The sequence below is a fragment of the Schistocerca piceifrons genome, chromosome 8, assembly GCF_021461385.2.
Source record: "Schistocerca piceifrons isolate TAMUIC-IGC-003096 chromosome 8, iqSchPice1.1, whole genome shotgun sequence".
Lineage (NCBI taxonomy): Eukaryota > Metazoa > Arthropoda > Insecta > Orthoptera > Acrididae > Schistocerca > Schistocerca piceifrons.
In genome coordinates, this window is record NC_060145.1 from 163,733,167 (window position 1) to 163,746,218 (window position 13,052).

Sequence of the window (13,052 nt, forward strand, 5' to 3'; positions counted from 1 at the left end):
CAGTATGTTTTTTCCAGTTCAACCCCTCATCAATGCATACACCTAGAAATTTTGAATATTCTACCTCAGCTACCGATTTCTGATCGAAGTCTATATTTATTAATGGTGTCATTCCATTTACTGTGTGGAACTGTATATACTGTGTTTTGCCAAAGTTTAATAAGAGCCCATTTACAGAGAACCACTTAATGATTTTCTGAAAAACATCATTTACAACTTCACCAGTTAATTCTTGTCTGTCAGGTGTGATAGCTATACTTGTATCATCAGCAAAAAGTACCAGCTTTGCATCTTCTTGAATATAGAATGGCAAGTCATTAATATATATTAAGAACAGCAGAGGACCCTAGACCGAACCTAGTGGCACCCCATTCTTGATTGTTCCCCAGTTTGAGAAATCACCAGTTTTTTGCATATTATGTGAACTGTTTATTTCAACTTTCTGCACTCTTCCAGTTAGGTATGATTTAAACCATTTGAGCACTGTCCCGTTCATACCACAGTACTTGAGCTTATCTAGAAGTATTCCATGATTTACACAATCAAAAGCCTTTGATAGATCACAAAAAATCCCAACGGGTGACTTCCGGTTACTCAGAGCATTTAATATTTCATTAGTAAAAGTATATATAGCATTTCCCGTTGAGAAATTCTTCTGGAAACCAAACTGACATTTTGTTAAAACTTTATTTTTACAAAGGTGTGAAGCTACTCTCCAATACATTACTTTTTCAAGAATTTTGAATAAGGCAGTCAGAAGAGAGTGGGCAGTAGTTGCTGAAATCAGTCGTATCCCCTTTGTTATGCAGTGGTTTAACAATGCCATACTACAGTCTATCTGGGAAAATGCCCTCCTTCAGGGATCCATTATATATGTGGCTAAGAATCTCACTTATTTCTTGGGAACAAACTTTTATTATCCTGCTGGAAATGCCATCAATTCCATGTGAGCTTTTATTCTTGAGAGAGTTTATTATCTTCCCAATTTCAGAAGGAGAGGTTGGTGGAATTTCAATTGTATCAAATGGTGTGGGTAAGATCTCTTCCATTAACTGCCTTGCTTCTTCTAACGAAAATTTAGATCCTATTTTCTCTACAACAGTTAAAAAATGATTATTCAAAATGTTTTCGACTTCCAGCTTGTTGTTTATCAAGTTTCCATTCGCTTTGATGGTGATACCATCATCCTGTACTCTTGGTTGTCCTGTCTCCCTTGTTATAATATTCCAAATTGTTTTGATTTTGTTATCAGAAGTATTAATCTCAGACGTGATGCACATGCTTCTGGACTTTTTAATAACCTTTCTTAATGTAGCACAGTAGTTTTTATAATATTTGGCTGTTTTTGGGTCATTACTCTTTCTTGTTGTTAGATACAGTTCCCTTTTGTGGTTACAATCTCTTGGGGAAACAGTTTTCAAATTCTCTTAGAACTGTATCATGGTATAAGTTATATTTTAAATTAGCATCGGGTCCCTCGTACAACTCATCCCAGTCTAACTACTGAAGATTTTCTCTGAAATTTCTAATTGTTAAGTCATTAATTGTACACACAACGTTGGAGGGTAGTTTTGAATTACTGAATGGAGCTATGTCATATACTGCAACTAACTGAGCATCATGATCAGAAAGCCCATTCTCAACAGGACAAGAATTTCTGTTTATAAACCTATCTTGGTATATATAAAAGTGTTATCTATCAATGTGCTCCTCTCCTTCACTACACGAGTAGGAAAATTAATGACAGATGTCAAATTGAAAGAACCCAGCAAGACTTCCAGGTCATTCTTCCTATTACACTCTTTCAGTGAATCAACATTGAAGTCCCCACAAATAATAATTTGCTTTCCCCTATCTGACAGATAGCACAACAAGGCATCCAAGTTTTCCAGGAATAAATGAAAGTTTCCTGAAGGGGACCTATATACTGTTACAATTATAAAAGAGCCCTCCTTCAGTTTAAGTTGACAGGCACATGCTACTATATGTTGCTCTAGACAAAACTTTTTTGTATCTAAGCTTTCTACACAATGATAACTTTTGACATATATGTCAACTCCTCCTCCCACCTTATTCTCTCTACTCATATGTGCAGCTAGTTTATAACCACTGATATTTACCTTTTCCATATCAGACACAATGTGATGCTTAGACAGGCATAGTGTATCTATTACATTATCAGATTCAATGTCATCTAAACAAACCAGGAGCTCATCTACTTTATTCTTCAATCCCGGAATATTTTGGTGAAAAATGGTAACATTATTTTTTACTTGACTTTTGTGAGAATCTACTTTTTTCTTTAATCCACCAATATTTTGGTTAAATATGGTAACATTATTATTTACTTTCCTGTTGTGAGAATTTTGTGAGTTTTGGACCTCTCATTGGACACTGATATTAGTCTAAAAAAGAGGTACATCCATGAGTACTAATGTCCCCCCTTATGGATTTCGCTAACAACCCTGCCAGTTTACCCTTCCTTTTCCTATTGAAATGTAGGCCATGCCTTGTGAAATCCCCCTATCAATAGCCTCGACTGGAACCAATCCAATGTCTGAAAGAGTGGCCGCCCTATGCAACTAATCCAACTCCACATTTAACCTCCTGACAGAACGGTTCAACTGGGGCTGATCATGCCGCACGAAAGCAGGCACCTGACCAACATTGGTATGGATCGTTGCTGGGCTATTTTCACCAGGTCACACTCAATCCTGTAGCCCTGATCCCTATCAATACTGTTTCCCACTCCACCCACTATCATCACATGATCCTGCTTTGTGCATCCCTTGCACAAGGAACCTATATCCTCTACCACCTGGCTAAGGCTTGCACTTGGCTTGAAAAAGTTTGTGACCTGGCCACTGTGCTTGGCTCCGGCTTAGAAATTCTGGATACCAAATGAAACAACAAGTTTACTGTTACCAGACACTATTTATTTATATTCATGACAAGTTTTTAAGGTTTAAATCTCCATCGACTGGAGGCTTTACATCCGTTAGTATGACACATGTGTGTGCTGTGTATCTTGTGGCACTGTCTCCAGTGGTTCAAAATGGCTCTGAGCACTATGCGACTTAACTTCTGAGGTCATCAGTCGCCTAGAACTTAGAACTAATTAAACCTAACTAACCTAAGGACATCACACACAACCATGCCCGAGGCAGGATTCGAACCTGCGACCGTAGCGGTCATGCGGTTCCAGACTGAAACGCCTTTAACTGCACGGCCACACCGGCCGGCTGTCTCCAGTGGCCACAGGCCCCATTCTCTCTCATAACACATCACATGTAAACTGACATATTTTTTAAACAAAGATGGTTTCTGCAAACTGTTGGTTGTGACTTTTAGAAATAATTTCCAGATACCATCTTTGTTTGCAAAATATGACAGTTTGGATGTGATACTTTACGACAGAGAAGGAAACCTGTGTGTGCCACAAGCTACCCCATATCGTAACACAACACACATATGTCACACTAACACATGAAAATCCACCAGATGATGGGGGTTTAAACCTCCGATTTTTTTCCTTTATTGTAATTTCATTCCCCTGCCCCATATAGGCAGGGGAAGGCTAGCAGCGGCACAGTCCCTCATTCTTCAGCGAAATGGCTTTAACAAAAATACTAGGGGAACTCTTACATGAAAAATGGGGTGAAAAGGGGGACATAAAAGTACAGTAAATGGAGATGATGGAAGTTAAAATATACACTAATATGGAGACATTGGGGGACAATTAAAAAGTCGACATTGAGTTAAAAGAACACAGCTGGTGATTTGTTGCGTACTTCAAATCACTGGACTCAAACACAAGGTAAAAGTCGGCCAGAGTATAAAATTCACACAGAGTGAGACACTTAAAAAAAAACCACTGGAAATGACGAAACACTCACAAAGAATAAAAGAAACCACTGGTAGGGACCTGCCAAGGGACTGGAGGTTGGAGAGGAGGGAAGAAGAGGGGTTGGGGGGATAGGGGGGTGGCAGGATGAGGAAGAAGGGGGGGGGGGCAGGGGGCGTCCCAAGAGGCCGTCTCATCTGGCGCCACCTGTCTGCAGTCCATGTTCTCAGTGTTCGCTAATGTTGGATTTCCGCAGGAGGTCGAACGTAATAGTGCATCCACACTGAATATTATGGATTCGCTGCCCATCGAGAGAATCAATTATATGACTGCTTGGCGTCTGTTCTTTCGGACATATCCCAAAGAACAGGGACCCACATCCATATAACGTGCTGGTAGTGCTACATCAGGTGGCGAGCGACAGCAGGGTGACACATTATACGTATGTACTGTGTCGAATCTACAAGCTGTAAACTGGTCTTCGATGAGCTGGTACAGCTAGTGGTGGAAATGAACCAGAGTGTTTCATAAATGAGGAACGACACGTTCAAGCAGGCTCTTGCTCAATTTGTGCATGTGTTGCGCTTTTTATTTACTGCTGGTTTTTAGTTATATAACTGGTCACAGTAATGACAAGTTGGGTGACAGACTGGATTGTTTATTCTTAAATCACGGTACTGAACTGAGAGGATTTTGTAGTATAACTTCGTATAGTGTCTTATGTAATTTTGTAACTTTTGTACATTTGTGCGACATCTAAATTAGACTGTAAGCAAATGTTGTCATGTTTTGTTGTGGTGAAAGTAAAAACAAGTGGTTTTCCTCAAATTATAAAGACAGATTAGTTATAATTAATGTTTTAATTCAAAAGTAAGTTGTCAACTGTTAGAGCGAAAATTGTAACTCCAGAGTGGTTTCTCACAATCTCCGTACTATAAATGCAGAAATGCAGTTCGGATGTCTTAATTATAAATATCAATAAGCGCACATTTCACAGTGATGATGATGATGATGTTTGGTTTGTGGGGCGCTCAACTGGGCTGTCATCAGCGCCCGTACAAGCTCCCAATTTTTACACCGTCCAATCTAGCCACTGTCGGGAATGATGATGATGATGATGATGATGATGATGAAATGATGAGGACAACTCGAACATCCAATCCCCAGGCACAGAAAATCCCCAATCCGGCCGGGAATCGAACCTGGGACCCGGTGATCAAGAGGCAGAAACTCTAGCCACTAGACCACGAGTCACGGACAAATTCCACAGTGAAACCATTGTTCTACCATTACGATGGAAATGGCATTAATAATTTTAGGCAAAAAATTCATTTCTTTTTGGACGTCCCTTATTAGGACAATGAATTTCGTTCTCGTTTCACTGGAATCAAATCGTTTTCCACTAACTAATATCTTAACATGTGATGATGGGTGGAAGACATAGGGCTTCATACCTAGTGAACAGAGTAGATATTGTAACAACACCTACTTTACATCTCTCAACTATCCCACAGTGCAATTATGTTTGTCAGTAGGTGCTTTATCCTGACCTCTTCTCCAACAATTTCTCCATCCAAGTCGCTCAAAACATTTCAGCAGTGTTCTTCAGCAATTACACTCCTGGAAATGGAAAAAAGAACACATTGACACCGGTGTGTCAGACCCACCATACTTGCTCCGGACACTGCGAGAGGGCTGTACAAGCAATGATCACACGCACGGCACAGCGGACACACCAGGAACCGCGGTGTTGGCCGTCGAATGGCGCTAGCTGCGCAGCATTTGTGCACCGCCGCCGTCAGTGTCAGCCAGTTTGCCGTGGCATATGGAGCTCCATCGCAGTCTTTAACACTGGTAGCATGCCGCGACAGCGTGGACGTGAACCGTATGTGCAGTTGACGGACTTTGAGCGAGGGCGTATAGTGGGCATGCGGGAGGCCGGGTGCACGTACCGCCGAATTGCTCAACACGTGGGGCGTGAGGTCTCCACAGTACATCGATGTTGTCGCCAGTGGTCGGCGGAAGGTGCACGTGCCCGTCGACCTGGGACCGGACCGCAGCGACGCACGGATGCACGCCAAGACCGTAGGATCCTACGCAGTGCCGTAGGGGACCGCACCGCCACTTCTCAGCAAATTAGGGACACTGTTGCTCCTGGGGTATCGGCGAGGACCATTCGCAACCGTCTCTATGAAGCTGGGCTACGGTCCCGCACACCGTTAGGCCGTCTTCCGCTCACGCCCCAACATCGTGCAGCCCGCCTCCAGTGGTGTCGAGACAGGCGTGAATGGAGGGACGAATGGAGACGTGTCGTCTTCAGCGATGAGAGTCGCTTCTGCCTTGGTGCCAATGATGGTCGTATGCGTGTTTGGCGCCGTGCAGGTGAGCGCCACAATCAGGACTGCATACGACCGAGGCACACAGGGCCAACACCCGGCATCATGGTGTGGGGAGCGATCTCCTACACTGGCCGTACACCACTGGTGATCGTCGAGGGGACACTGAATAGTGCACGGTACATCCAAACCGTCATCGAACCCATCGTTCTACCATTCCTAGACCGGCAAGGGAACTTGCTGTTCCAACAGGACAATGCACGTCCGCATGTATCCCGTGCCACCCAACGTGCTCTAGAAGGTGTAAGTCAACTACCCTGGCCAGCAAGATCTCCGGATCTGTCCCCCATTGAGCATGTTTGGGACTGGATGAAGCGTCGTCTCACGCGGTCTGCACGTCCAGCACGAACGCTGGTCTAACTGAGGCGCCAGGTGGAAATGGCATGGCAAGCCGTTCCACAGGACTACATCCAGCATCTCTACGATCGTCTCCATGGGAGAATAGCAGCCTGCATTGCTGCGAAAGGTGGATATACACTGTACTAGTGCCGACATTGTGCATGCTCTGTTGCCTGTGTCTATGTGCCTGTGGTTCTGTCAGTGTGATGATGTGATGTATCTGACCCCAGGAATGTGTCAATAAAGTTTCCCCTTCCTGGGACAATGAATTCACGGTGTTCTTATTTCAATTTCCATGAGTGTATTTTATCGTCACCAAGATAACTAGTGAGAAGACGCCCTTTTACAGCCCAAAAAACACTCGTCATAACCTTCCTGATAGCTGAAATTCGATTTCACATTTTCGGCAATTTCTTCCTCTCGATCATGGTTTTGATTGGTGATTCTCTTCATGTTTGAAGTGGTGGGCCAATGTCTCATTCAACGGAAGAATTGTGGAGGAAACAATTATGAGTCCTCATTTGCATTTAGTCAGCAATCAATAGATGTGGCAAGCATCTTACATAAAGCTCTATCTTCCTGAATTCTTCATGTAATATGCACATCACTCTTTCTTCCAATGTAACTACCACATAACTTATTTCACGTACGTTCAATCACCAACCCTGGAATAGCGTATGGTACGCTTTCATAAAACGTTCAAATGTGGATACGGTTCCGAAATGTTCTTCACACAGGATCATCTTGAGGAGAAGAAAGATTGCGTTTAAACTGAACGACTCATTTCTTAGCTGCTGATAATGAAATAATGGATTTGTTGTAAGGATGTACCAACTTAGGATGAATTTTCATCGTCGAAAAAAAAAAAAAGACTGATCGGTTATTCCAGGTTACCGATTTGGATGTGAACGACAGCAATACAACGAAACTACTTTAAAAAGCCGTATAAACAAAACCATTCCGTTCAGCAGGCTGTCGCTTGACTTCCGTCACAACACAACATGTAGCAAAGCAAAAAGTATGTCGATATGAACGCCACATACACTGGGCAACAGAATTAAAGGACCACTTTTTCGAAATCCCGTAACTGTCTTCCACTGCGGTCTAGATGTTCGAAATTTGGCTCGAAGGTACCTACAATTTTCCACTAGTGGTACAAAAGCATGGCATCCTGTGACGTCATCCCCGGGTTCGCCGACGCTTCAAACAGCAATGTGTTGACACATGCGAAAAAGGGCCAGCACCCAGAAGTTCGTGTGACAAGTAAGGTGGGTTAATGATGTGATATTGGCACCAAATTTCACCACAATTCTGTATAAGGATACCATGAACGTGTGACACTATGAGAAGGCCATCAGACCCCCTTTTACCCACATTCCACCCCTGCTTTCCATTCCTCTGGGATGGAGATCAGAACGGCGACACCCACTGTTGAAATCATGTGGTTTTCCTGTGGGTGGCCGAGGCAAAGGTTTCAGATTCACTGCCGCTCACAATCGACACTGAACTTCCATAGTGGGTGGCATAATTTGGTCAATGAAACAAATCTTTTCCTTAGGGTGTTGATCCCCGCACTTTTCGCGGTCGGGAAAAACAGATCTCAGTGTGATAAGCAACAGGACGCCATTTTGGACAACCTTTGATGCTGCTGACACGCCCGGAAGTTTCAGTCCCCCCTCTAAGATACTGTGGAGCTGCATTTGAGAGGTGTCAAGTGGTTGCCTGCCTGCAGGCGGCTAGGGATGCTTCCCAGGTTTTCTCTGCAAAAGCACAATGTGGGTGAGAGCCACTCAAGTATTTCCGAACTGAAGGATCTTAGATGGACCCTATACCATTACAGTTATGCGTATGTCAATGTCGCACTCATCCATGATCACATCACTGGAGAAAGTAATTGAGGGTCAGAAAAAGCACAGGCACTCTTAGCTGCTTCTGATCATGTTCTAATTTCGTTGAATGGCTTTGGACTATCCAACCTGTACACAAGAGCAAAGATTGTGGTTCAGTCACGTGCAATAGGGATGCAGCCCCACAATGTCCTTAGAGAGGGGTTGAAACGTCCAGGGATTCAGAGGCGTCAAAGGTTGTCAAGAACGCCGTTCTGTTGCTCATCCCGTGTGAACTGCCGTTTTTGGCCGCTAAACGTGTGAGAATCGACACCCAAAGGAAATGGATTATTTCATTCACGCCTCTTATGCCACCCCCTGAAGCCTTATCGTGAAGGTTGTGAGCGGCAGTGCGTCCAGAATGTATGCCTTGGCTCCCCATAAGAACACTGCGTGATGTCAACGCTGGGTGTTGCCGTTCTGACCTCCATCGCAGAGGTGTCAAAATAAGGGGGCGAAATGTGGGTAAGAGAGGGGGTGTGCCGATCTTCCTATCGCGTGAGACGTGCACAGTGGCGTTGTGGTGAAGTCTGGTGCCAATGTGACATCATTAACACACCTTGCACGTCGCATGAACTTCTGAGCTCTGGTCTTTTTTTCGCATGTGTTGACACCTTGCTGTCTGAAGCGTCCTCGAGCCTGAGAGTGACATCCTAGGGCACCACGCTTTTACACCATTACAGAGGAAAGTCGTAGGCATCTTTCACACAAATTTCAAATCTCTGCGTTTCAAACGCAAGAAAATTACGGGATTTAACTTACTGTTTAATTCTGTTGCGCAGCGTATAATTCAAGATGAGAAATTTTCCTTCCTATCAGCCTTCTGCCAAAAGTCTTAAAACCGTCGCTCACTGATGTTGAACCAAGGTTCTATTTAAGTTTTGCACACTTAGGAAGAACAAGGTTTGAGTTACGGTGTTTTGGTTGTCGTTCAGACAACGTGACGCTGGACCGCCGCCTGGGCCACAACTACCCGATGCTGATGTGGTGGTTCGGCGGGCTGCCGGTGAGCTCGCCCGGCTACGAGGCGGCCTACATCATCATGTGCTACTGGCTGGTGCTCATGTACATCTGCACCAACGTGCCCGACGCCTACTACGTGGGGCTCATCAACTACATCACCGCGCAGCTCAGGCTGCTCCACATCGCTCTGCCCAAGATGGCGACCCTGGAGCCAGACGCTGTGCTGCCAGAGAAACTCGCCCACTCTTACGGACTCACCATCAAGGCTGATGTACCGGCCGACGCTGGGGCCCAGGATGTCATCCAGGATAGAGTGTACGCCAGGCTAGTGGAGTGCATTCGATTTCACCAGGAGATTATGAAGTTGCGTAAACTGTTTTATAATCTTTACGTTGTTGTTGTGGTCTTTAGCCTGAAGACTGGTTTGATGCAGCTCTCCATGCTAATACTTCCTGTGTGATCCTCCTTATCTCTGAATAATCATGGTAACATACATCCAGTTGAACTTGTTTACTGTATTTATCCGTTAGTGTTCATCTACAACCCTCACACTCTGCCCTCCCCCCTCCCCCTCCATCATGAAACTGATTATTCCATGATGTCTCAAGACGTGTCCTATCAATCGATTCCTTCTTTTAGTCATGTTATGTCATAAATTTCTTTTTTTCCCGGTTTGATTCAGTAGCCCCTCATTAATCTTCAGCATTCTTCTGTAGCACCACATTCCAAAATCTTCTACTGTCTTCTTGTTTGGACAGCTCATCGTTTCGCTTTAACTTCCGTACAAGACTAAACTCCAGAGAAACATCTACAGAAAAGACTTCCTAAAAAATTAGTATCAGATGTTAAGAAATTTATCTTATCCCAAAATTCTTTTCTTGCTGTTGCCTGTATGCCTGTTATATCCTCTCTACTTCAACCAACACCCGTTATTGTGCTGCCCAAGTAGTTTATCATTTACTAACATCTCCTAACCTTATTCGATCAACGTACTCTGATTTAATTCGGCTACATTCCGTTAATATTGTTTTATTTTCGTTGATATTCTTCTTACACCCTCTTTCAAGACACTGTCTATTCCATTCAAATGTTTTTGCAAATTATTTTCCGTCCCCGACAAAATTAAAAGTCATCGACAAACGGTAAAATTTTCATTTCTGGCCCTGAACTTTAATTCCCTTTCGAAATTTTGCCTTGCTTTCCATTAGCGTTTGCTCAATGCACATAACGACAGGCTATAATTTTGTCTCAGTCCCTTCTCAGCCACTGCTTCCCTTTCACATTCTTAGACTCTTATAATGGCAGTCTGGATTCTGTACAAGTTGCAGATAACGTTTCACTCCTTTTATTTTATCCCTGATACCTTCGAAATTCAGAGGGTGTCGTCCAGTCAGCAATGTCAAAAGATTTCTTTAAATATGCAAATGCAATAAACGTTGGTTTGCCATTGTTTGACCTATCTTCTACGATTAATCGTAGGACCGTATTGATTCAAATATTCCTGTATTTCTCTGGAAATCAAACTGACCTTCCCCAATGTCAGTTTCTAGTTGTTAAACCAATCTTCTGTTAATAATTCGCGTCAGTATTTTGCAAACATGAAGTATTAAAATGTACGTCTGTATATTCACACCTGGCAGCACGTGCTTTATATGATAATCCTTATACTAATATTATTATTAATTTTTACATTTGTTTATATGGAACTTATAACATGAACTAATAATGTATGGTAGTTCTTGCGAAATTTCTTCACTAAGATTAGTAAATACCCTTCTACGAAAGAATGAGCATCCACATCGGGAACGTCCAGTCACTTGTCTGTACAACACTGTGGCTATAGACACTACTTTACTTACTATACAAAGTACGCAATTATTTTTAAATATTGTCTCGGGACGACAGAAATTGTTAAAAAACATTTTAAATAGCTATGACTACTCTGTATATTTTGTACGACTCATCCAAAAACCACAATACGGTGTGATCGGTGAAGTTACGGCTAAAAGTCTCATCTCAGAGGAATTTCCTATGTTAGCACCATCTCTAAATCAGCTTCTTTTCATGAAATTACGTGTTACAGCAGTTTATTTTGATGTGTATTGATCAGCACGTAGTCTTTCGTAAAATACACTGCTTGACAATTGCTAAATAACAACTGACACCGGCTAAGGAACAATTGCCAGTTGGTACGGAACAACCGCCAATTCCTATGGAACACCCGGTTAATGATAGTAAAATGAATTGTGGAGGCCGTGACATGTTAATTGCAGAGATGCCTGCGCACGAACGCTCTGTATGCATTCGACAGCTCATGCAATACCATGTTTGTCGGAAGTTGTTGTGGAACTGATTAGCTCCACATTACATGTGGTATGGCAACATGTCCGCAAGACATCATTTCAGTGATATTGTGGACAACCAGTTGGACTGTTCTAAGCAGTCCACAATGTCACTACTGTGGCCACAGTATAGGATGTGCACAGAAGTGTCGTCTCGCGGTCAAAAAGGCCACTGAAGGTGGAAATGCTATGCGAAAGGATGCCAATGGTCGTAGATGCATCACCAAACCGCATAAGGATCGATACCTAGCCCATGTGGTGAAAAAGAACAGACATCTCTTTCCTAGGCAGATCGCTGCAGACGTTGCAGTCGTTACCGATATACTTGTCTCTGCCAGAGCCATTTCGCGGCGATTAAATCAGGCTGGTTTGTATGTTCGCAAGCCTGTTGAATGCATTCCACTTCAGCCACGTCATCGTAGACAAAGAGTTCGTTAGTGTAGGGAGAGATTTGCTGGGGAGAGCACCAGTGGTCCAGAGTGATGCTCTCCGACGAATCCCGCTTCACTGTGGCAAGTGATTCTGGCCAAAAGTTAATATGGAGAGAGGAGGGTGGGGGTGGGCGTGGGAACGTTACACACCAAAACCAAATAGAGCACGCTTGGAATGTTCTTGGTAGACATGTTTCTCAACAAAAACCTCCTCCTCGAACCGTGCAAGAACTGAAAACCGACTTGAGACAGGAGTGTAACAAAACAAAACAACACAACACAACATACACATAGCTGAAAGGATCACTCGAAAGGAACCCTTCAGTTAAAATGGGGGATACAAACATCAAACGGGCAAATGTTAAGCGCCATAGATGAGAAATTGAATTTCCATGAACACATAAAGCTAGCAACAGACAAAGCAGAAACAATACTGCATAAACTAATGAGACTAAGAATGAGATTTTCACTCTGCAGCGGAGTGTGCGCTGATATGAAACTTCCTGGCAGGTTAAAACTGTGTGCCCGACCGAGACTCGAACTCGGGACGTTTGCCTTTCGCGGGCAAGTGCTCTACCATCTGAGCTACCGAAGCACGACTCACGGCCGGTACTCACAGCTTTACTTCTGCCAGTATCTCGTCTCCTACCTTCCAAACTTTACAGAAGCTCTTCTGCGAACCTTGCAGAACTAGCACTCCTGAAAGAATGGATATAGCGGAGACATAGCTTAGCCACAGTCTGGGGGATGTTTCCAGAATGAGATTTTCACTCTGCAGCGGAGTGTGTCGGGCACACAGTTTTAATCTGCCAGGAAGTTTCATATCAGCGCACACTCCGCTGCAGAGTGAA

The 13,052-nt window shown here is 43.5% G+C and overlaps 1 protein-coding gene across 1 annotated transcript in view; it reads left to right on the plus strand.

Annotated features, from left to right (window-relative positions):
* The window catches only part of LOC124712156 (odorant receptor Or2-like), a 101,058-nt gene that overhangs the window by 35,718 nt on the left and 52,288 nt on the right, over window positions 1–13,052 (plus strand). Inside the window, exon 4 of the mRNA XM_047242453.1 lies at window positions 9,401–9,791. Coding sequence (XP_047098409.1) covers window positions 9,401–9,791 — 391 coding nt within the window. The remainder of the gene's footprint in view (window positions 1–9,400; window positions 9,792–13,052) is intronic.